We start from the raw sequence: 22638 nt of genomic DNA, 5'->3' as shown, positions 1-22638 counted from the left end.
GGTGGAGCGAAGGAGGCGACAGAGCGGCTCTGTCAAGAACTTCGTGGAGTCTGTAGTGCCGTGTTTCCTGCTCTTTTTTGGCTTAAAATAAGATACAAATTATTGAGAAACAGCGGGGGATATCGAGGAGCGTGAGCTGGACTTGGACACAGCCATGGACCGTAAGTGGAGCTGCTTTTATTTACTCATCTCAGACACGGGAGGCGAAACTGTACAGGGAGTTGTTTTGCGCACAAGGGAAAGCCCCGCTATCATTGGGTTTTGCGCCAACAGGAGGAGTCTGTTCCCGAATAGTAAGCTAACGTACAGACAGAAGTTTGACTTAACTTTGGTTTATCGCATACATGTGAAATAGCCGAGAGAAACTTGATGTTTAACTGAATGAATTTCTCAGCTTGTGGACAACTCAACTGGCACGAGCGGAGCGAACCAAACAAGTCTCGCGCTGCCAAGAGGCCTGTGGGGTTTGTCCACTTGAGAGATTTCCTTCTAGCCACTGAAACTTCGTTCAGAACTCTCGCCATTTAATGTTTTTCTGTATGTAAGTGGAAATATTCTTTGTGAATCACGCACTCAAAAGCTTGTCAGTAACAGTGAATAGTGTATTTTAAATTCGGCCTGGTTAAAATCACCGTATAACGTTCTTTTCAATAAAAAAAAGTCGTATTTAATTGGTCGACGCGTTTAGCAACCGCCCACTCCGGCTTTAATTGACAAAAACGGTTCCGATAGGAAATTGTGGTAATAAGCTCTGTGTTCAGGAGAACACGTGTATGCAGATACTGTGAAGATTTCACAGCCGCCTCCGTTTCTATTTTATTCCATATATACCTTTGCCTTTAGGCTAAACCATAAACAAACGAGATTTTATAATGGAGTTCTGTTGACTTCCTATGTTTAGAGTGCAGCCACACTTTATGCAAATGTTATAAACCTTAAAATAGATTATGTTTGTTGATAAGTGTCACTTATCTCTGTCTTGGTTGTCGATATTGGCACGACAAACAGCCAACATCTGACTGAGCATCATAAAAGTATGTCCCTTTGTTCGGTCAGTAAAATTGAAAGTGATTCTAGCAACAGTATCGAAGGCCTCAGCTGTGATGCTCTTAATTCAGTCATTAATGATCTTTCGGTCATTGTGGGTATGTGCTTTCACTTTCACATCATCCAGACTCAGTAAGTAGAAAAGACTGTCTTTCACATAAGTGGTCAAAATGCAGTCATTACAGACTCATGTCATCCTTTTATTTTAACAAACAACAACTTTTGTTTGTTTGTTTGTTATTTTTAGTCTTCACTTTGGGGCTTTGCACAGCCTCTTCATTCAGTATTATTCTGGCATTTTAGGTATGATCAGAAAAAGCAAGAATAATGTCTTTGAGCTAAGGCTAGAAAGCGAACATGTTACAGCATGGAAAGGACTCTACTCAAGCTTTTGAGCTGAACCTTTCCTGCCTGCTGATGGGTGGAGCTTTGATCGACTCACCCAGTGTTACACCTTACTTACTGCCTGAAACTGGAGTGCACCCTGCACTAAAGGCTTCCAGCAACAAAGCTGGTAACCTGACACCAATATTAAAAGCCCTGCCTGTCATTGTTTGCCTTTTTCTGCACTTCGTCTCCTTCTCGGTAGCTTTACAGGCAAGTGGTTTATGACAACCAGAGATTATATTTAGCTGGGAGGCCCTTGTATCTCGGCATCCTTCGACCCCGTTGGACGCTGCACTCTCCTGTAGAATTCCACCCTGACCTCACCACAAATGACAAACTCTGACTAAACCTCAAATATGCAACAAATCTGTTTTCTGTTATTTTTGTCATCTCCACCACCACTGCGTGCTTCCTCGTGGAAGTCGTAGATGGAAAACCTGCAGTTTTTCCTCAATAAGTTGGTTAAATTCCTTTCTTGTTTCTGTTCACCACAGCTGGATATGGATGGAGCCTTACCCCGCTCAACCAGGGTAAGCACACTTTCCTTTTTAAAAAGAATTACTGATGTTCTCTGCAGTGATTTCATGAGTAAACATTTCTACCCTCGGGTGTAGTGACGATCGATGAGGCTGTCTGTGTTGACACACTGACACAAGTAAAGCAGTATTTCACAATGACACAATGCCTTTGCTTTCCTCAACAGCTCCCTACATAGAGATTATCGAGCAGCCAAAGCAAAGGGGGATGAGATTTAGGTACAAGTGTGAGGGACGGTCTGCTGGCAGCATTCCCGGAGAAAAAAGCAATGACACCACTAAGACGCACCCAGCAATCAAGGTGAGTTGGCACAACTTACTGATGCGTTTTAGCGATGATTCATTAAATATCATTTACATTACAGATAATATACACATTGGTGAAGATTTAGGTAAAACGGGTGCATGCAACCACAGCAACTGTTTCCACAGTGACTCATGTACGTCAACTGTACATTTATGGTGGAGAAGGTCAGTGCTGAAAAAATGCTTTCTGCAGCTGAAACATCTGTTTTTCCTGTTGAATGTTAGGAACACAGACTGTGTATGCGTGATGGATGATGCAAGAAAGAAATCCAATATTATATTATATATTATATAATATCATATATATATTTGTGTTGATCATTTCAATTGAAAACGTAATTTCCAGAAGAATACATTTTTCCTACAATATCGGCAAAATTAATTCTGGACTATGAAAGAATGGATGTTATCAGCTAACGCTAACAAGCTTGGTTTGCAAGGTACATCTGTTAGTACAAAGTCATAAACCCAAACTGAAGAATGGACCTGTCTGACAGGCAGTTAGTGCAGATAACTTATATTAAAAATGTCCTAGAAGGCATCAGTACTATAAACATAGTTGAGATGTCCAGTTTGTTAACTTGAATTAAAGGGGTGAAGCATTGCAAACAACTTAGTCATAGACCCTAAAATGAACAGCACCACCAGTAAGTCATCAGACGAACGTTTGTGTATCAGAACCTGTAATTCTTCTCTGCAAGTTGCATGCAGTGAGTTTGTTTTAGCTGCAGACAATGCAAGTGCCCTTATGGCTGAACCTTCTATCAGTAAAACTCTGTTTTTTTATGGACAGGTGCACAACTACAGCGGCCCCCTGCGTGTTCGCATCTCATTGGTGACAAAGAACTCACCCTACAAGCCTCATCCTCATGAGCTGGTTGGAAAAGACTGCAAACACGGCTACTATGAGGCTGACCTGCAGGAGAGACGGATACACAGGTAGGACTAGTTTGTATGTAAAGATAAAATTAGACACTTCAGAGAAACCTAAAGGAAAAAAAGCAATACAGAGCGCTACAGTGTCTCGAGGAAAACTACAGTTTCAGGCTAATGCAAAGTGAAGTTTTGCAGTGACTGACCTAGATTAGCCCTTGATCGGTTCTGGAAAATGACGTGTGTACTGTCACCTTACTTGGTGTCTAGATGAGCAAAAATTTAACAGAATACTTTTTTTTTAGCACAAAAGAGTTAACATTTCCTCTGTATTACAACCAGAACAAAATTTCCACAAGTTGGAAAAAACCCCAAATCATTCCCAATTTGGTTCTGAAGTGGAAATACTGACTGATAAGATATGTTGAAACCTACTGAACCCATATATCTGGCAAGACATGACAGTTTTTTTCTGTCTTCATTGAAACAGTGACAAAAGTCAAACAAATCAGCTTGTACTGCAGACAGATGTGTGCACTGTGATTCAACATGAGCAACTGCACGTGCTTATGTTAGGCAATTGTTTTTCACACTGAACAGTTTATATCCTGATCATTGCTCTAGATCACCACACGAGTTATAAAAGGGAAACCGTTACACTGTTATTTCTAATTATAGTCTCCCTGGAGTCTAAATTAATGAAACATCATGTTAAATAACCCAGAAAAGTACATAAAAAAATCTGTATGCTAACAAGCTTTTAATTGTTAAACTATATTTGACTGTGACTAACAACAACAATAATAATAATAAAAAAATAATAATAATAATTAGGTTAGGTTATAATGCAGGTATAATGCAGGTACTGGACACAAGCAGTTCAAACACAGTCATTATAGTGCAGCCAGAATAAGGGTAGATATGGGGTAGAAGTCAAGAACAGCAAATACTTCAGGAAGTAGCAGTGCAATGCCTACTATTTCGTTAACCAAAAAAGTAAACTGGGTCAAAAGATGATTGCATGAACTGTGTTGCTAGATGTCTAAAAAGTTGTTTTGTTTTTTGTCTTTTCAGTTTTCAGAACCTGGGTATACAATGTGTGAAGAAGAAGGATGTAAATGAGGCCATCACTTGTAGACTGCAGACAAACAATAACCCCTTTAACAGTAAGTGGCCATAGTTAGAGATGAGTCTCCACCACAGATTTTAGTGATTGTTTATGTTAACTACCTTTGTCCTTAAAGGATATGATAACATCATTTTGGAGGATAATTGTAATCATGTGCTTAATTTGGATTACTGACTTCTTCTCATGCAACAGCTATGCGTTAACTTCTGTATGGTCAACTCTTATCAACAACACTAAGCAAATTCTACTTCATGTTTGTTACTGAGACGATAGCGGGTGGTGGCTGTGTGCTGAAAAGTAGTACGACAGGATGCAGTGGTTTGCTTGAGTGTTTTATTGTGTGTTGCGTACCACGCCCTTTTCCTTCTCTTTCTTGGATGCAGTTCCTGAGGCTAAGGTGTGGGAGGAAGAGTTTGACCTAAATTCAGTCCGGCTTTGCTTCCAGGCCTCCATCACTCTCTCTACAGGGGAGCTCTATCCTCTGGAGCCTGTGGTATCACAGCCCATCTATGACAACAGTGAGTTGAACACAGCACACGTGAACAGAAATGCATATGCACCAAATTAGCTGATATAGATATTTCTTATATGTTAATATAAGGTAAGAGGTGCTTATAGTAAGTACTGTACCATTGTAGAGAGACGAGTATCAGTCTGAGCTCTCTGTACCAGCACGTTCACACGTATAATCACGACTATAAAACTTCCAAATGTCCTGCAGCCTTCCATGCCCTCAGTGATTCTCTGTTCCTCTTTGCAAATTAATGTTTCCTCTCAGTTTGAAGGTATTTACAAGAAATAGACATCACCACAGACTCACTTGTGGATCAAACACATACATCTGTGTTTCTCCAAACAGCTGAAAAAGTTTAATTTCACTTTCGAAAAATGTCAATTGTCTGTGTTTCAAAAAACAAACAAACAAAAAAAGTAGACAAAGTAAGCCAAATAAAACGGAGACGTTAGCCACCCAAGTATCGAAGTGCCAGCCAGAGCGGGCCTCACTGTGCGTTTAGCATTTGTGTGATATTTAAGTGTTGCACTACTATCGTGTTCATGGGCACATAAAGGCTTTTGTTCTGTCTTGCAGGGGCTCCAAACACAGCAGAGCTAAAGATCTGCAGAGTCAACCGCAACTCTGGAAGCTGCAAAGGAGGGGATGAAATCTTTCTGCTGTGTGACAAAGTGCAAAAAGGTACAGTGTTACTGTACAGATACCGAAAGAGCACAGCGGCACACAGCACAACTAAACCTACACTTTCAGACTGAATAATCCATAAATAGAACTCAGGACTGAGTAAGCAGATGTAAAACTTGCAATACACGTAGAGCGGAAACGGTGTAAGTCCTTTACACCCACAGAAGATTGTGTGAGAAGAGAAGAAGTTAGAAGCAAGTGGTCTCAAAATAGAAGAGTGACTCACTAAATAAATATACTATATGAGGTGACTGGGTTTCCATTTTTTACAGCAGCTGTCATGGCTTAGTTTCCTTCTTCAAAACAGCAGATGTGCTAATTATGCATGTAATGGATATATTAAAAAAGTTAAAAAGAAAATGCAGACTACCTGGCATTACACACTAAACTGACCCGTCCTATATCATAATGCAACTTACAAACACGTGTTAGAGAGACGTACTGAGGCTTTCAGTGCTCATTTCCCCTTTAAGTTACAGCAAGTCCACTTTTTTACTGGACATACGTGGTTAGCCAACCTTAAGTAGAGCAAGACTGTGTCTTCTTACAGTCAACCTCAGGATCTGTTATTCAAATAAAATGTTCTGTATTTCTTAACAAAACTTCTCGACTGGTCACACTGAAAAAATCTGTTCTTTCCAGATGAACTAAATCAGCTTTACCCTCATTCCCCTAAAATGGTTTTTAAAAAGGCTTTTTTTATCTGGAAGTTTTACTTCTACCACTGCCTTTCCTGTTGCCAAATTATCTGACAGATTCCACTTCAGAGAAACAACTAAGGAATAACACGATTGTGTTTGTCCAGAGCAGTGAGTTTACACAGTGATATCATTTTTGTTGTTGTTCAGATACAGAATAGGCTGCTAGCTGATGCCAGAGCCAACAAAGCTGCCACTTAATGAACATACGTAGGTCAAATATGCCAATACTGATATATCTATACTCGAAGCCTCAAGCAATAAACACAGAAATTGTTTGAACATTATAATACAGGTCACCTGTAATAAAAAGATTTACTAGTCTCTTTGACCATGTGTGTTACTCCTACGTCTTCTTTGGCATGCTGTGACTTAGATATTCTAAGCAAACATGTAGTGAACATTAAGCTTATAGATGTTAGACAGCGCAGTCAACAACACTGCCCATTGTACAGTCAATGAGAATATTCTTGAATGACTGCACACTGACTGCTAATTAATGTTGGCTAATGTCAGACAGATATGGAAAACTGAAATTTGTCTGGGCCAACTGTAGACAAGGAAAGATAAATAACGGCTCGGTCTTGAAAGTCAATTGATGAAGCACTTTTCTCATAATGAAAGTAACACCAGCAACTCGACCAGCTGTTGTTATGTTATTTATTTATTGATTTAATATTGTAATATAGCATGCAGTGCTATATCCCAGATCATTCTATTTGCTAGTCACTGCTTCCCATTAATAGACTTTAAAGCCACATTAATCATGATATTGCACTATAATACACTACAGTTACACTTTAATAATTCATCAAACGACTGTCTTAAATGGGAAAGGTGTAACTTGCTAATTCAGTAAAAGGACTAGATGTTGTAGTCCCTGATAATGCATTGCGTTAAATGGCGAGAAGCTTGAGGGATGGCTGTTATGAGGAAAGGCAGCCCAGAAACCTTTGGTGTTTTACCCAGGCTAATCTGACATTTTTGGGGGGATTAGAGATCTGATCTAAATGATCATATTAAGATTTGGGACACATTATCAGTAGTGGACCTTGGATTCTTCTTCAAAGGGATAGAAAAGGTGATAGAGAGAAGTAAGACAAAAGAGACAAGATAGGAGAGTGCAGAGAGGAGAGCCAGAAGGGGGCGCTCGATCTGGCTTCCCACACCGCCCCGCCGGATCGGGCTGTATGCTCTACCTCCCCACTAGAATACAGTCTCCAAAAATGATCAGAGGAATTATTTTATTGTGTGTTGGTTTTTCCTGTCTGCAAACTTTGAACTCACTGAGGTTGTTTTCAGCAGGCAGCAGGTCTCAGCAGCAATGAGAGAAAAGTAGTGACAAGGACTTGATTTAGGTGGACACAAAGATGACTCCAAGGGAGTGCTAATGTTAGCTGCTAGGAAACTGCTGTAGGTGATGATGGAAATTTAAAAAAAAATGTTGACTGAAGCATCACGTATGCACTTCAGAAACCTCTGGGTTCAGACTGTGCCTTTGTTCCACGTGTGGGATTTCATTGCATCTCATGGAAGCTGCTGTGTGTAACACAATGCAAAGCAGTCACCTAATCTGTTTTTGTGCTGAGTTAAAGCTTTCTTCTTCTTCTCATTCTTTTCCAGTTCTTTTCATTTCTGTACAACAGTTTCTTTTAAAGTGATCACTTTATGCTCATTATACAAGCCTTTTTTTTCTTCCCTCACTTATCTGCTGCTGTTTGATCATGGCACACATATATGCTTTGTAATTTGGATGTGGGTGCTCCCCTGAGTATCATTTGATACATCTTAAACTGGATACAAATTGCATCATTGCGAAAAAAGATCGTGAGAAGGCTGAATTTTGTACTAGTTCATCTCTCGGTCCTGCTGTCTCTGGGAGCCTGTCACACAGCTACTTTCACAACGAGCGGCGCTGTCACATATCTGCTTTGAACATTAAACCCTTTTGGTTGAAGTTTAACAACTGAAGCTGGCTGCGAGCCTTCTGAGTTGTTGTTAGACTTGAGTGTTGCGTAGCAGCAAATGTGATGTAACACCCCCGGGGTCTTTTCTCTGTTAATCAAAAACATCAGAGCTGCTTTTGCACCGAAGCCGGCGAGTTAGTGCCCGATTATCTGATTATTCTTTTTGAGTTCTTCACCAGCTGCAGTATGTTGTTACATTTGCCATTTTCTGTTTCCCTGCAGAGGACATTGAGGTGCGTTTCTTCCAAGACTCTTGGGAGGGGAAGGGCACTTTCTCCCAAGCTGATGTCCACAGGCAGGTGGCCATTGTGTTTCGCACTCCGCCCTACCGTGACACTAACCTCACTGAGCCAGTGAGAGTCAAGATGCAACTCCGGCGGCCCTCTGACCGAGAAGTCAGTGAGCCAATGGACTTCCAGTACCTGCCGTCAGATCCAGGTAAAATATATTATATGCAGAAAATGTGCTGAATATGTGCAACTTTTCTCAAATTTAACTTCTTTATCATTTCCACCCTGGCAGATGAATACAGGCTGAGTGAGAAGAGAAAGCGGACAGGAGATATGTTCCAGAACCTGAAGCTAGGGCCCTTGCTATCTAGTGGTAGGTTAATAAGATTTTTTTTTCTGTCAGCTGAGCATAGTATAATTGGATAATGGTTACACTGTTGTTAAGCACGGTATTATAAAGACGTCTTCTGACATTTCAGTGACCACTCCACAAGATAGACAGCACCTAAACCCATCAAGGAGAAAGCTGACAGCCAAGCCTCAATTACTGAACCCACAAGCTGGTGAGTCTGTTGCAGATGTTCCTTCCTTATTTGAACTCATTTGAAGACATTTTACTTTACTTCCTGATATCTTTTACACCAACTAACAAATGGATTCATTCAAAAATTGTCATTTCTGGCAAATGTAATTTGATGATAGTTAATGTCCGCTTATAATAAGTAATACTCTAAATAATAAAACAGTAATTTAGATTGGTGTTAGTTTCAATCTCCTCGTCTTCCTGTCTTAAAGCAGTTGAGTCATTAGCGGTGAACTTTGTGTATGTGAAATATGTGATAAGGATTTTCTGCAGTGAGTTCTCAAATCACTTGCTTGTGTTTGCAGCAGCTGTGGTGCCCACTGGTCCCACTGGGGCAAAATCACATCCCCAATACCCCTTCCAACCAGGCCAGCTATTTTCTGAGCAGACAAAAGTAGAAGCCTCCAACATGTCAGCAGCTCCTACCAACCAGTGGAAGATGACAGCCCTGGGCTCCCAACCAAAAGCAAACCCAGTGTCTAGCTTTTCAATGAACCCATCACCGGCCACCTCTACCATCACTTCCACTTCCAATCAGGACTACTCAACGGTCAACCTGTCAGATCTTCATGAATTCTTCCCCAACATTTCCTCGACTATCACCCAGCAGGAGCCCTCAGCTTCTCAAGTAAACTTGGCCTCTTCACAGACAAGCAACTCCTTCGCCCTCCAGAGCACTCAGTTCCGGGGAGAGCCACCACTTGTTGATGACGATATCCCAGATTTCCCTAGCTTCACTGAAGGCCAGGTCCCAGTCAACCTGGACAGCCTCAACATGGATGACTTGGAGGATCTTCTGAACCCCCAAATCGTAAATCATCCTTCATGTCAGCCGACTGGCCCTTCGGGCTCCTCTACCGCTGCCCAGACTAGTGCAGCATCTCAGAACACTTCTGACCCTGCCAGCAACCCAGGAAGCACTTGGATGAATTACCCCAACAGCATTGTGCATCTGCTCCAGAACGAAATCATGACAGACAGCAGACCCAATAACAACCAAATGCTCGAAGACTTCGATGAGTTGATGTCTGCTGATGAGGACCGTCTTATTTCCATTTTTAACAGTGGAAGCCAAGCTGGGTTTGTGTCAGGACACCCGACTTAAAGTTTCTTTCATTTTTCCAAAGACCAATTGTATCTTCCCCTGTGGCCATCAGGACTAAAACTTCTTTATTATTGTAAGGCAAAAAAGGAAGTAGGCAGAGGAGACCGAATGTAGCAGCACTGCTCACTGTGGACACACTTCTTAAAATACCAGCAATGACTTTATGGTATTCAGTCTGACGCCTTGCCCAGTCATATAGTTTGTCTGATAAATTACAAAACCCATAATGTAGGTGATCAGATTTCATGCCCTGTGAAACCCATGTCCAGCATCTGTGACTAAACGTTTAGGTCACTGTCAACATATTGATGGTGGAGACAGATTCTCCAGCGAATGTTTTACGAAGACAGACAGCATGGGTACTTTGATAAAGGTATCCGGTGTGGTGATTATTTTTGGAACATGTTAAGCATGTTTTTGTACTGTCATTTGAACAATTTTGGTAGCTGTGGCCACAAAAATGTGCAGCTTTTGTCTCTTTTTTTGTCTTTATACAAAAGGGTTCATATATATGTAATCAGATCTAGAGGTAAGTCTACACAGATTATGTCCGTTTTTAAAAAAAAAAAATCTCTTTGGATTGCACCATTGTTTTCTGAAGGTTAACACAAACTATCTGAATGTCTTGGAAACAAAATGAAGGTGTACATTTATCAAACAAGCAACATTACTATATATGTGCTTATACTAGAGATTGTGCTTTTTGTGGTAATAGTTTCCACTGCTCTGTAATCAGTTTTTCTACACTTATTTTATCAGTAATGGTTGCATTTTAACTCAGCTGTTTCAGACTTGCTATACTCTGCAGTAAGGTGCTTTACTGAAATGTAATTATGTTTTTACGTGTATTATGAAAGTGGATCGTAGTATAATTGTGCTTTTTTTTTTTTTTGGAATGAGACTTTGTCAACATACAAAACACTGTTTTGGCAATAAATACCACAACATATAAAGACGATTTTCAAAAGAGTATTTTACTTTGCAACTCTGTAACTGTTATACAGTACAAAGGGGGGGAAAAAAAGGCGAACGCAAGAGACAAATGTAAAATGGCAACAAGGAGTACTTCAGTGGATCTTCTGAAAATGTGCATACAAATCAAGGATGTTAGTCTTCTTCCCGGCACTCGAGCCTGTTAGAATCTTGTTAGTACTACTATTCTTGTATACAATATTTTCAATACAAAATAAAAAAAATCTGAAAGTGTTTCAGGTCATTCAGAAAATTTTACAACACAAAAAGAAGAGACAAATTTAGTGTTTTGGATTTTTTTTTTCTAGAAAAAAAAAAAAGGATGAATTTGTGATCGGAGTTCAACCAATGATGTTCTAAATAGTTGCAGTCAGAGGACTGTACTGTCCAACCCATCTCCTGGGATCATCACGCACCTCTTCACATACTGTTACAGCAAAACTCCTCTCTTGGTCTGAGTGGCTTATGTTACCTCAAGATTGGTAACTTTGTTGATGACGTGGGAACGCCTGGGCACACACTCCAGGTCGAACTTGCTCTCGTATATGGTGGGGCAAACATTCCAGCGGTTGTTCCGATAGATTCCCAGGTATGTATACACATCTGGCTTGTACGAGAGAGGGCATTTGACCCCTGTGGCACGAATGACCGAATCCAGCCTCATGACCTCATTCTCATCAGTGAAGTTCTGGTTATAGGCACAAATGACCTGCTTGCCCTCTGCCTTGCGGTCAAATGGGCTGACTTTAACGAGTGAGATCTTGCCATCTAGGGCTGCTCTTGCCACACATTCCCAAGCGTGGTCCAACTTGAAACCAGTGTCCAAGTGCATAAGCCACTTGCCTGAGAGTACTCTATGGTTCAGGGCCAGCTCCCTCACTGTCTGGAAGGTGACGGGCCGGGAACTCGCCAAAAGTTTCTCCCAACTCTCCTGGAGTCCTGTGACATCCGCACCACTGGGGCAGTGGTTTGGGCCCACCACAGCAATCCACCCCACAGGGCTGACGCCACCCTCCTCGTCTCCAAATCTGGACACTTGGGAGGGCCTGTTACTCTCCAACCAGCCATCAAACTCGGATCTGGGAGTTCTTCTAGAGTCAAAAACAATCCAGGGGTCCATGTCTGCAGCCATGGCTTCAGCAGCATAGGTCTCTGCAGCAAAGGGGGTCCTCATCTCGCCATCAACAGGGCTCTCTTCTTCCTCCATAATGGTATAGCAGTTACACGAGTAAACAAGTTCTGAAGCCTGCCTGTTGAGTTGAAGAATGCAGTTATTATTTGAATAAAAAACCACTGGTTTAGCCTCTGTGTTAGCTTACAACCCTTTTGCTGTTATTTATTAGCTTACAACCCTGCCTAACTTCGACAGAAGTGGACAACTGAATTGCTTATGAATGCTACTAGCTAGCCTGCTACAACAGCGAAAGTTAGCGTATCTCTACCACTGATTCAGTTTCACACGAAAGTTGCTATCGACCCCAGCGTACCGCCTACAGCTGACATGTCAAAGAACACGCAGAACAGCTTTCTGACTGCTTTAGCATTGTTGTAGCTAGCCGACAAGCTAGTCGTCTTTATAAATGTACACACTCGTCCTGGCTAGCCATTTCTAGCCAGCTGTTGAATACAACTGACTCTTTAACATTCACAGTTTTCCCATACAAAACGTAAATAATCGCACGCCGATGTTAAACTTTGAACATAAAGGCTTACTCTAGCCGTAGATGTCGAAGTTTGTTGTTCAGTGTTGATCTTCCGCATAAGCGCAGCAGCTCCTCTGTATCTAAGAGCCAAAACCCATTCAGGTGGCTGGCAGTTTAACTAATAATTATTTATACATCAATTAAATTACGTACCTCGTCCACAAATTCGACCGTATGTAACAATATAAATATATTTTTTTTACGTTTTGCTATAACATAATTTTAAACATAAGTTATGCTGTACTAGATTCAGCGACTTTTAAAAAACTTGCATGTTCCTCGGTATGTGTACAAGTCAAATATGTAAGTTTCCCACATTTGTATTTTGTTAAGCTTTAAAAATAAACATGTTCCATTACTATGGTTAAATAAAAGTATTTCTTTTCTTTGCATTTGCGGAACGACAAGCGCTCCAACCTGACGGCACGGAGACCCTGCGGAAACAAACTGACCGCACCGAGGAACGAGTGACGAAGACGATGTGCTAACTAGTTAGCCGGATAGCCACCACTATCTGGTGTGCGCGCGGTGGAGGCGAATTTCTGTATGAAATAGAATACGAATATAGCATATATTGTATTTTATTTTAGTTTAGCCACCCAGGTAATTTAATTATGCCCAGCAAAAAGAAGAAATACAACGCCAGATTTCCTCCGGTAAGTTTAAACTGTGCTGAGCCGGTGTCAAAGCAAGCTAACGTTAGCAAAGTGTAACATGGAAAGCTAAGTTCTGTAACTAGCTTAAGTGGAATTCGGCCTCTTTTGTTGCTTAGAGAGCATACAAGCCATCTAACACTCCCAAACCATTTAGTATACAAAGCACGTGCCTTAGTGAAAAGTAGTTGATGTCATGAAATTAGTGACCAAACATCCCCTGTATGTCATTAGTTGGTGGTGTACACACATAGCAGGCGTGCTATTTAAGTTGGTCTACTAATTGACGTTGTTTTTAGCATCTCAAGCTAGGCTAAACGGCACGTAAATAAATGTGAATAAATCCATTCTTTATTGTAATAAGCTGGATAATGTATCTACAATCCTCACACTACGTGAGTAGTGTAATAGTAATGATTGCAGTTACTTTGTGGGGACCTCACGTTATTCGATGTGCTGTACTGCAAACTCTTTACTAGGTTGTCTCCGAATTTCAGCGCGTTTTCACTGAAAATGTTTGTTGTTGTTTTTTAAGAAAATGAAAATTTGAAGCGTTGCTGTAGACACATGCATAAAAATAGACCTTTTCTCATTTCAGGCAAGGATTAAGAAGATTATGCAGACAGATGAAGAAATAGGCAAAGTGGCTGCAGCAGTGCCTGTTATTATATGTATCCTTCCTGCCTGCAGTCGTCACTGTGCAAGTTCTGTCTTGAATTATAAATTGTAAAAGACTGTTTAATAATTAGAGAAAAATGCTTCCTTAGTCTGTTGTGTTGTTGTGTCAAGTTGTCTATTATTGCATGTTTGGTAGTTTGATGATTTAAAGTACAAACACACCACTGCTTCACTGTACTTCCCTTATCCAAGATATCAGCAAGAGCACTGGAGCTTTTTTTGGAGTCCTTGCTTACAAAGGCTTGTCAAGTCACCCAATCTAGGAATGCAAAGACAATGACAACGGCACATCTGTAAGTTCTGTGTTTGTCTTCATTCAGAGCCCTGTCTGTGTTGCACTGTGTTGGAGATGAATGTCTTAGGAAGGCAAAGCCATCTGCTGTTCAGATCACTGGTATATTATATAGTATTTGTTTTTAATGAGTGTAGCTGAAATGCTGTCAGGCCTTTATTTTGTTTATTTTTAAAGTGGACTCATGATGAACTTCCAGCTCGATAATTTCATTCTTGGACTTTACTAAAGTAGCTTTGCTTGATTCACATTTAAAAATAACGACTATTCGTAATATACACAACATACTTCTTTTAAGTCAGTTTTCTTCTGATTGGTTTTAACAGTACATTTAACAGTTCTTTCATCTCATTTAATCAAATTTCACAAAATGGGAATTGTGCAAAATTTCAGGACTTCAGTCATTAGTTTACTCAAAAAATAATCCTCAGTGAAATGTTGAAAATAGGAGTGTTTTTGAATAATTCCCTAGCATAATTTTGTTTTTACATGACAACATGTACCAAATCCAAATTGACTTTTTAAGTAATGATTGTGATGGTTTTCTTTCTCATCTTCCTAAGAAAAATTTGCCTAAAACACTTTAAAGTAGATAATGTCATTTTAAAGTAGCCCCTCAAAAATGATGTTGGAAAATGTCTAAAAACAGCCCTGCCATCATCCTTTGAAATATTTTTGAGAAAGCTAATGACAGCCGGAACCTCAAATTTTCCACGATTCCTATTTAGGATGTGTATCCTCCACCTGGAATGTTTTTTCAGGTAAGATGGTGAGGTGGGAAAGCATTTGATGAACTGACAAGGACTAACCCTACACATTGCAAAAAGATAAATAAGTAAGGAAAATCATTATGAGCCGTCTTTACAAAAAAATGGCATCCTGTTACACAGCATGATTTACTGTGTGGTGGGAGCCTGATAGTTCTGTGGAGCACATTTGCAGTACACTGCTGAATCCCTTGTATCTGAAAGTATTTCTGGCCTGAGTAAGACAGCCCGCCAAAACAATTTTTCCCTGTGACTCAGACTGTATGTGTTGCTAAAATGAGTATGTACTACCATTAAGCTTGCTGTCTTTTTGATACGAGCTTATATTTCACTTGGCAAGTAAGGCTGAGGAGAAAACTGTTCATATTTATTCACAGAAAGCAGTGCATTGAGCTGGAGCAGCAGTTTGATTTTTTAAAAGACCTGGTTGCGGCGGTGCCAGACATGCAGGGAGAGGGGGAAGAGAACCACACCGAGGGGGGAGGAGAGAAAGTCCCACGGAGGTAACATTCGCTCACACAGACACCCAAACACGTAGAGAAAGAGTCATGATGCTTTGAAATGGAAGGAGTATTTCACATACACGATCAAAACACTCCAGGGTGATATGAGGCAGCCAATCCAGCTGCAGATAATTTGGACTTATTTCATTAAGCAGTTTGTAATTCAGTCAGCTCTGATAAGTGCACACACACATCGGTTTAAACTAAAAAGGATTCGCTCCACGAACAGACAGAATCTGTGTACGTTATCTTTTCTTCTTCTGGAAATGAGCACTGCTGTAAATTGGTCTATAATCCTTGCAGTGTTACCGTACTCCCGTGTTCCTTTAGTTTTGTGATTCTAGATTATCAGAAGAAAATGAAAGAACTGGCCAGAGCGAAAATTAATTGTTGAGGAATTGTAGACAAGAAAATGCAGTATTGACTGTCAGATCAGACGCCGGCACCGCAGCTAATTTGTAGCAGAGAGCTTGGCGGGGAATTAGACGTTTCTTTTCTCTGCAGACTGCGGCTGATTGGATTCATATTCAATTCAAAGTGGTCGTAAAACTTGTAATGTTTAGACATTTGGTGTCAGCAAGTGCCTCAGAGTAATTTCCACCAGCAGTATGCGTCACACTGTTCTACTCTGGAGTTATCTTAAAGTTGCAAGGAGAGAATTTCTGCTTTAAAAAAAGCCACATTAGCTACTATGTTTTTCATTTAAAACATTTTTGTGCACTAAGTTAAACAATTGATTTCTGGTTCCCTCGTCCACAGTAGCCCAAGTGTACGTTCTGTTTCATGTGTTGTCTCGTAAACATTCTTCTGAAACTTTAAAGTAGGACCTGTTATCACATTTCCTTACACGGTTATCTTTTTTCTTCCTCAGAGGTCGAAAACCAGGGTCTGGTCGCAAAAACGGAGGTGCTGGCGCCAAAGGCAAGGACAAGAAGTTATCTGGAACAGAGTCGGAGCAGGAGGTGTGAGATGATTTGCATGTAGAGGCCTGAACCTGTCTACTGTGTTTGTCTGTATGAGGGGAGACGACTCACTGTTGTCTTCCTTGTGATGGAAACAGGACGACAGTGAAGACAGCGAGACAGACGGGGACGACGAGGACGGCTCTCAGTCTAGCACACATCTGCAGGCTCCATCCAGGTTCCACAGGTTTGTGTCCAGATCCACATGAGACGGTGTGTCTGGAAATATCCTCCCAGACTGCAGACTCGGAGAGAGGGAGGGCGTGTTTTCTTTTAAGCTCTTGCACTGCTCTTCCCTCTGAAAAACAGACTCTCTGATACAGAGATGTAAAATGATTTACAGCATATGACAAAGGAGATAGACGCCTAGAAAATGGCATAGAATTCATGAGAACTGCTGAATCATTATAAACAACCCACACACATTTGAGCCATTCAAACACTACATGATGCCCACAAGAGGGCAAACCAATACAGCAAAAGATGCAAGTAGTTACTTAGGCACATTTAGTCCAACATAAACATGTTTACATACCTACACATTACAGAATAAACTAAACAAGTTGGGTCTGGCACCCTGAGTGAGCTCTGCTTTGGAACAACATGGAGTGGTGTGGACTGGCATTTATACAGCACATCTCTGGTTTTCAGTATTCTGAGTATTCAAACCTCTTCACACTACTGTCCCCATTTATTCTGTACTAGCACACTTTCAGCAATTTATCTACACACGTGCTGTGAGACATCACAGCTGGCAGAATTAGCACTTTAACTTGATTCTTATATCAACTGATAAAAACAGAAGACTCGTCTAAACATGGAACAACAATTCAAAAATTCCATTGATATGAATTTGGGAAATGATTAGCAGGGACCTGACGTGTATGAGGCTTTTCCCACTAGCCAAATCACGAGACTTGTGCTTCAACCATTCACTCGGTGCAGTTAGGGTTACACTGTTCTGCAGTCTGCTGATTACAGAGCTTGAAGAGCAAATCGCTCTTTGTGATGCTGAGTTTACTTGAGAACTGAGATTATGATATTGAAAATGGTAATAAAAACAGTAAATAACCATATAGCATACTTGAAAAAGTAACCAAGAATGTAGGAAATGTGTTTTATTTCAGTCTTTATTAATTTGGTCAAATTTGCCAGCACAGAATAAAATTAAGAGGCTTGTGGAGTCTGAGATGTCTGCAGTTCAAAGTGTTTTCTATTGCTGTATTCCATTATTGCACTGTTACAAGCAGATATAATAATATTCGAAACCCAATGTGACCTCCCCTCATATACAACTCTACACTCACATGCCAGTTTGTTAGGTATAAATGACTGGGTTGGGCCCCGTTTTTCCTTCAGATCAGTCTAAATGCTTTGTGGCATAGATTCATCAAAATGCTGGAAGCATTCTTAAGATTTTAGTCCAAACTGACATCAAAGAATGATATCGACTTTGCAGATTTGGCTCTATATCTGTGATCTTCCATTCCCCCACATCCACTGGCGGTGACTGTAGAGGCCATTTGAGTACACTGGACTCATTGTCATGTTCAAGAATCCAGTTTGAGATGATTTGAGCTTTGTGACATGCTGCGTTGTTCTGCTGGAAGCAGCCATCAGAAATGGGTACGCTGTGACCATAAAGGGATGGACATGCTTAGTGACAATACTCTAGTAATGACGCTCAGTTGGTACTAAGGAGCACAAAGTGTACCAGTATAATACCCATGCACCCATACAACAATGGCACCAGAACGAACTTCTGATCCAAGGCAGGATGCTTTCATGTTTACACCAAATTCTGACTCTGCCATCCAAATATCACAGCAGAAATCAAGACTGATCAGACTGGGCAACGTTTTTCCATTTGTATTGTACAATTTTGTTGAGGCTGTGTGAAGTGTAGCCTCAGTTTCCTCTTTCTAGCTGACAGCACCTGGTGTGGTCTTCTGCTGGAGCCCATCTGCTTCAAGGTTTGATGTGTTGTGCATTCAGAGATGTCCGCTCAAATAACGAGTGGTTATTTGAGCTCTTGTTGCTTCTTATCAGCTCAAAGCAGTCTGCCCATTATTCTCTGGACAAGACATTTTCGTCCAGTGAACTGCCTGCAAACTGGACAGCTTCTAATTTTGGACTGTTCTCTAAACTCGGAGAGAATTGTGCAGGAAAAGCCCAGTAGATCAGCAGCTTCTCAAAATACTCAGAGAACTCCGTCTGGCACCAGGCTAGGTTCTTCACTTGACTGGGATGGCATTTTAAGACTTGTCTGAAGAAGCACTAATTGGTCAGTAATTACATCAGCGGCAAATCGAGTTCAAAGCTGTCTGATCTCTTAAGAAATAAACACTCAATTTACTTTGCATAATCTTTCAGCTGCTGCTCTCTGTTTTCGTTGTGCCTCCCATGAAGGTGCTGCCATTTTTACTTTTCATTTGTAAGAAAATCTCCAGACAAGCAAAGTTTTTTTTCTCTCAAAAAGTTATATTGCCTCACATTAAGAGCACATAAAGGCATATTTATATATGACTATTACTGTAGCCTGTTAAGAGAGAGAAATCTGGTGGCTGAAATTATGCCAAAAACAGGAAGAGGGCGCTGTTTTCCTACTAGAATCGATAGACAAACCTTTGCTGGCCCCAAGTTGAATAAGTTGTACCTGGAGTTCCCTGTAAATATCAAGATTCATTTTGGATACTTAACTCTAAAATAGTCCATTATTTTTTTAGTGCACAGTTAATTTGACTAATAATGTTTCAATTTAAAAGGTAGTTTGTGCATAAAATGCACACGACTCCTCAGAGGTTAACACCTGTTCCTGTGCCCCCACAGCTCCAACACCCCCCCTCAGTATATGCACATGGCCAACATGGTCCCAATGGGCAACATGGCTCCGACGCAACCTCCGGGCACCGTGGCCTTCGCCCCACACGCCTCCATGATGAGCATGGCACCACCTCCCACAGTCCCTGCACCGCACAAGAACGGGGACGACGATGACGACGACGAAGACTATGACTCTTAGCTCGTTCTCAGCACTCCGCTCACACACTCTCTCATTCTCTTCTACCACACACACACACACACACACACACACACACACACACAGTCAATGTTATTTTTCAAATTCTTAAGTTGTTTTTCTGGCAGCTGCTGTAAGCAGAGGAGAGAGAGACTCTTCATTGCAGCCTGCTGACCAAAACGCCCTTGGCGGCCAGCTATAAGAGCCACCACCACCGCGAGAGACACAAAGCCTGTACATTATGTGTTTTAATTTTCTTTTTCTTCTTCTTCTTCTTTTTTTATAAAGAAACTTTTATTTTATTGTAGAGAAGAATCCAACGAGGATCTTTTTTAACAAGTCAGTCGCTCGATTTTTGACTAGGAAAAATGGTGGTCGTCACCGTTTTTGCAGGCACAACAAGCTTGGGCCTCGCAGCTTTTTCTTTTCTTTCTCTTTTCTTTTGGGAACTTTTTTTTTCCCCTCAGTTTCCTGTTGTAGACCTGAACATATCAGTCGTCGTCACTCAGATCCTCAGGTTGGCTGAAAGAATCCGTACATAGTAGTTGTTGAAGCTTTCTTTCAAGGCAACAGCACAGTATTTGGAAGATGATCATCGAGAAGGTTGGTGTCTCGCTGCTGAAGTGTTATGACTATGTTATAGATTGGCTGTGATATACAGCTTTTAAGCTCTGAGCTCTACTTCCCGGCTTTGTCACAACTCGCAGCCCAATTGTCCGGCTGTAACATAAATAAGGAAGCAGGTGTATTTTTTACTATACATTAGCTAGCTACACCTCTTTTTTTTTTTTCTCCCCCCCCCCCCCCCCCTTCAATGAGTTTCTATTTTTAAGTCACGTTTTTATCAAGAGAACTGTAAACCTTCACAGCTCTGAAGTCAATCATATCAGCAGGTTAATGAGTTAATTATTTGTTGTTCATGACCCTGGCAGAGGTCTGTTACTTTGGCAATTGGATCTTGTTATTATTATTATTATTACTTTACTCGACCATTTAATACCCTTAAATTGCCCATCTGAAGTATACTGTGACTCTTGGACCATATGTTTGTTTTTAAAAGCTTTTTTCCCCCCTTCTATTGTCCTCTCTCATTTCTGTTCTGGCCTCTCCTCCAATTTTGAGTAACTTGCTCCTTTATCCTGACTGTTTTCCTCCCCTTTTTAGATTCTTTTAAATGTGTTGATTGGAAGCAGAGTTGGGGCGCCCGTTTATGTGTCAGTCTCCGTATGAAATGGTTGCAAACAGACAGTTGGCACTGTATTGTAAACTTTTAACATTCTTTTTATTTTGTATGTAAAATAAAGTTCATATTTCAATTAAAATGGGCCTTGTATTGGTTTGATTTCTGCATTGGAATTGAGAGCTTGAAGGTACCTTCCATATTCAATATCGGCTTAAAGGCAAAACCAAAGTACACTTACTAATATTTCAAAAACCCTCCACTGAAATTTTTTTACCTTCGTGGGCGTGGAGTACATCCTTTGTAGTTCCAAATCCTTGCACTTTGGAATTCTCTGCATTTTCTATTGTGCAGTTTACCTTGGATGCTGTGCATCTGCCAACCGGTGACTCAAGCAGCCTGAAAGACGCAGCTTTGCAGTCTCCTTCTGGTATTTAATCAGATAAAAGTGCAAGACAGTACAGGTTTGTGGAAAAGTGAGAGATGTGATTGTTATCATGGGCTTGCGTTGTGTTCAGAGTAGCTGGCACACTTGGCCCTGACTGTTCATCCAGCCCCCTTTCCTCTTCCTCCTGCCTCTATTTTTTTTTTTTTTTAAACAGTCCCCTTTGTCGTGTAAATGCAGCCGCCTCTCTTACCCCCACCTCCAAACACAGCCGACCAAGCAGTGCAGAGCCGGGACCACGAAAACAACTGCATCCTTCCTGCACAAGCGTTGACTCAGCGCACTGTGAGGAGGGAGGGGTTTTGCTCAGTGTGTGTGTATGTGGGGTAAAGAGGGAGGAAGGTGGGATGGGGTGTCGGTAGTTGACTTTAGGAGGTTGGTGTTCAAACAAACGGCAGCCGTGGTGCAGGGAAGAAGGGAGGGGAGGGGAGCCATCAAAGGGCTAACAGAAGGAAGCGTGCTGTTTCCACACAGGAGCCAGCGGGGACAGAGGTGACCCTCTGATTCCCGTCACCTCCCGAGAAGCCACTGACTTACAAACATGGGAAAATATGACCAAGAGGAATTCCCTGACCTTTTCCAAGATAAAGTCTTTTTGTTTTTATAGATAGAATGCACCTTCATCAGTGGGAACACCAGCAGTCAATTACTAAAATATGCTCCAGTCTTTACTGAAGGCTATTTTTAAATAACTCTTAAACATTAGGTGACTACACCACCATGGTGGGCACCCTGTGTGGGTGTTTTCGTCATGTTAAAAAACACAGTTGGGTACGTAGATGGACCAGTCAATCATGAGCTTCATAACTTTATTCTTTTCACCACAACAGATGGATGGTTGTGGATTCCACCCTCCCACCCTGCTTACTGATACTTAAAATTCCTCTACTTGGGGCAGTAACAAGTCCTCGACCCAGAGTGACTGAAAGCCTTGACCCAAGACTCAGGGGTGCTAATTCTCATTCACGTGCTGCTGTAAACTGTCCAGCACAAACTGGAGTTCATGGTTTGCTGAAGCCAAGAGATCCACATCAGCAGCAGCAGAAACAAGATCCTGAGACCACTGAACCTGACACCTTCCCCTTCTGCCGTTTCTCATGAACACTAGAAATTTTGTCCATAGAAATTATGAACACAATCGGTGACAAAGGACAGCCTGGGAAAGTCCGACACCCAAGAATGGTCTGACTTATTTTCAGCAATGCAAAAAACCTTTCACTGTATACCACCCATAGGACACATGCTGACAGCAGACTGCCACACATCCTTGAAAAAATATCTGGTACAGTGTTCAGTGACCTAGTACTACACTACATAATGTTCCATGTAATATTGAATTAAATTATAAAATATATTTAAAAAAAATCAAAATCAAAAATGTTATGTTAAAGAAAGCCAAATTATG

The 22638-nt window shown here is 41.1% G+C and overlaps 3 protein-coding genes across 7 annotated transcripts; 2 read left to right on the top strand and 1 right to left on the bottom strand.

The window, feature by feature from the left end:
• Nucleotides 1–11017, top strand: rela (RELA proto-oncogene, NF-kB subunit a). 2 transcript variants are annotated; one of them, XM_086285258.1, is made up of 11 exons: nt 1–161; nt 1929–1964; nt 2138–2271; nt 3070–3215; nt 4224–4315; nt 4662–4796; nt 5369–5473; nt 8364–8579; nt 8664–8744; nt 8851–8934; nt 9263–11017. In XM_086285258.1, exons 1-11 carry the CDS (start codon nt 155–157, stop codon nt 10057–10059), a joined length of 1833 nt encoding a protein of 610 aa, XP_086141384.1. In that variant the 5' UTR covers nt 1–154; the 3' UTR covers nt 10060–11017. The 2 variants fall into 2 exon arrangements, with proteins under 2 accessions (XP_086141384.1, XP_086141383.1); XM_086285257.1 differs by having other exon boundaries at nt 9260–11017.
• Nucleotides 11013–13212, bottom strand: lg3h11orf68 (linkage group 3 C11orf68 homolog). 3 transcript variants are annotated; one of them, XM_086285260.1, is made up of 3 exons: nt 12888–13210; nt 12745–12814; nt 11013–12281 (listed from the first exon to the last, which is right to left on the bottom strand). In XM_086285260.1, exon 3 carries the CDS (start codon nt 12236–12238, stop codon nt 11495–11497), a length of 744 nt encoding a protein of 247 aa, XP_086141386.1. In that variant the 5' UTR covers nt 12239–12281; nt 12745–12814; nt 12888–13210; the 3' UTR covers nt 11013–11494. The 3 variants fall into 3 exon arrangements, with proteins under 3 accessions (XP_086141386.1, XP_086141387.1, XP_086141385.1); XM_086285261.1 differs by lacking the exon at nt 12745–12814 and having other exon boundaries at nt 12888–13212; XM_086285259.1 differs by having other exon boundaries at nt 12745–13209.
• Nucleotides 12938–20930, top strand: drap1 (DR1-associated protein 1 (negative cofactor 2 alpha)). 2 transcript variants are annotated; one of them, XM_086285263.1, is made up of 8 exons: nt 12938–13037; nt 13143–13390; nt 13986–14058; nt 14265–14358; nt 15502–15627; nt 16499–16589; nt 16688–16776; nt 19419–20930. In XM_086285263.1, exons 2-8 carry the CDS (start codon nt 13349–13351, stop codon nt 19609–19611), a joined length of 708 nt encoding a protein of 235 aa, XP_086141389.1. In that variant the 5' UTR covers nt 12938–13037; nt 13143–13348; the 3' UTR covers nt 19612–20930. The 2 variants fall into 2 exon arrangements, with proteins under 2 accessions (XP_086141389.1, XP_086141388.1); XM_086285262.1 differs by lacking the exon at nt 12938–13037 and having other exon boundaries at nt 13117–13390.
• The last annotated feature ends 1708 nt before the right edge of the window (nt 20931–22638 follow it).

This window comes from Aulonocara sp. 'chitande type north' Nkhata Bay, linkage group LG3 (assembly GCF_057382095.1).
Source record: "Aulonocara sp. 'chitande type north' Nkhata Bay isolate Kocher_YH1m ecotype deep benthic linkage group LG3, A_spYH_male_GT1.1, whole genome shotgun sequence".
NCBI lineage: Eukaryota > Metazoa > Chordata > Actinopteri > Cichliformes > Cichlidae > Aulonocara > Aulonocara sp. 'chitande type north' Nkhata Bay.
Note: the sequence above shows the minus strand (reverse complement) of the source record. Positions and strands in the feature narration are given on the sequence as shown.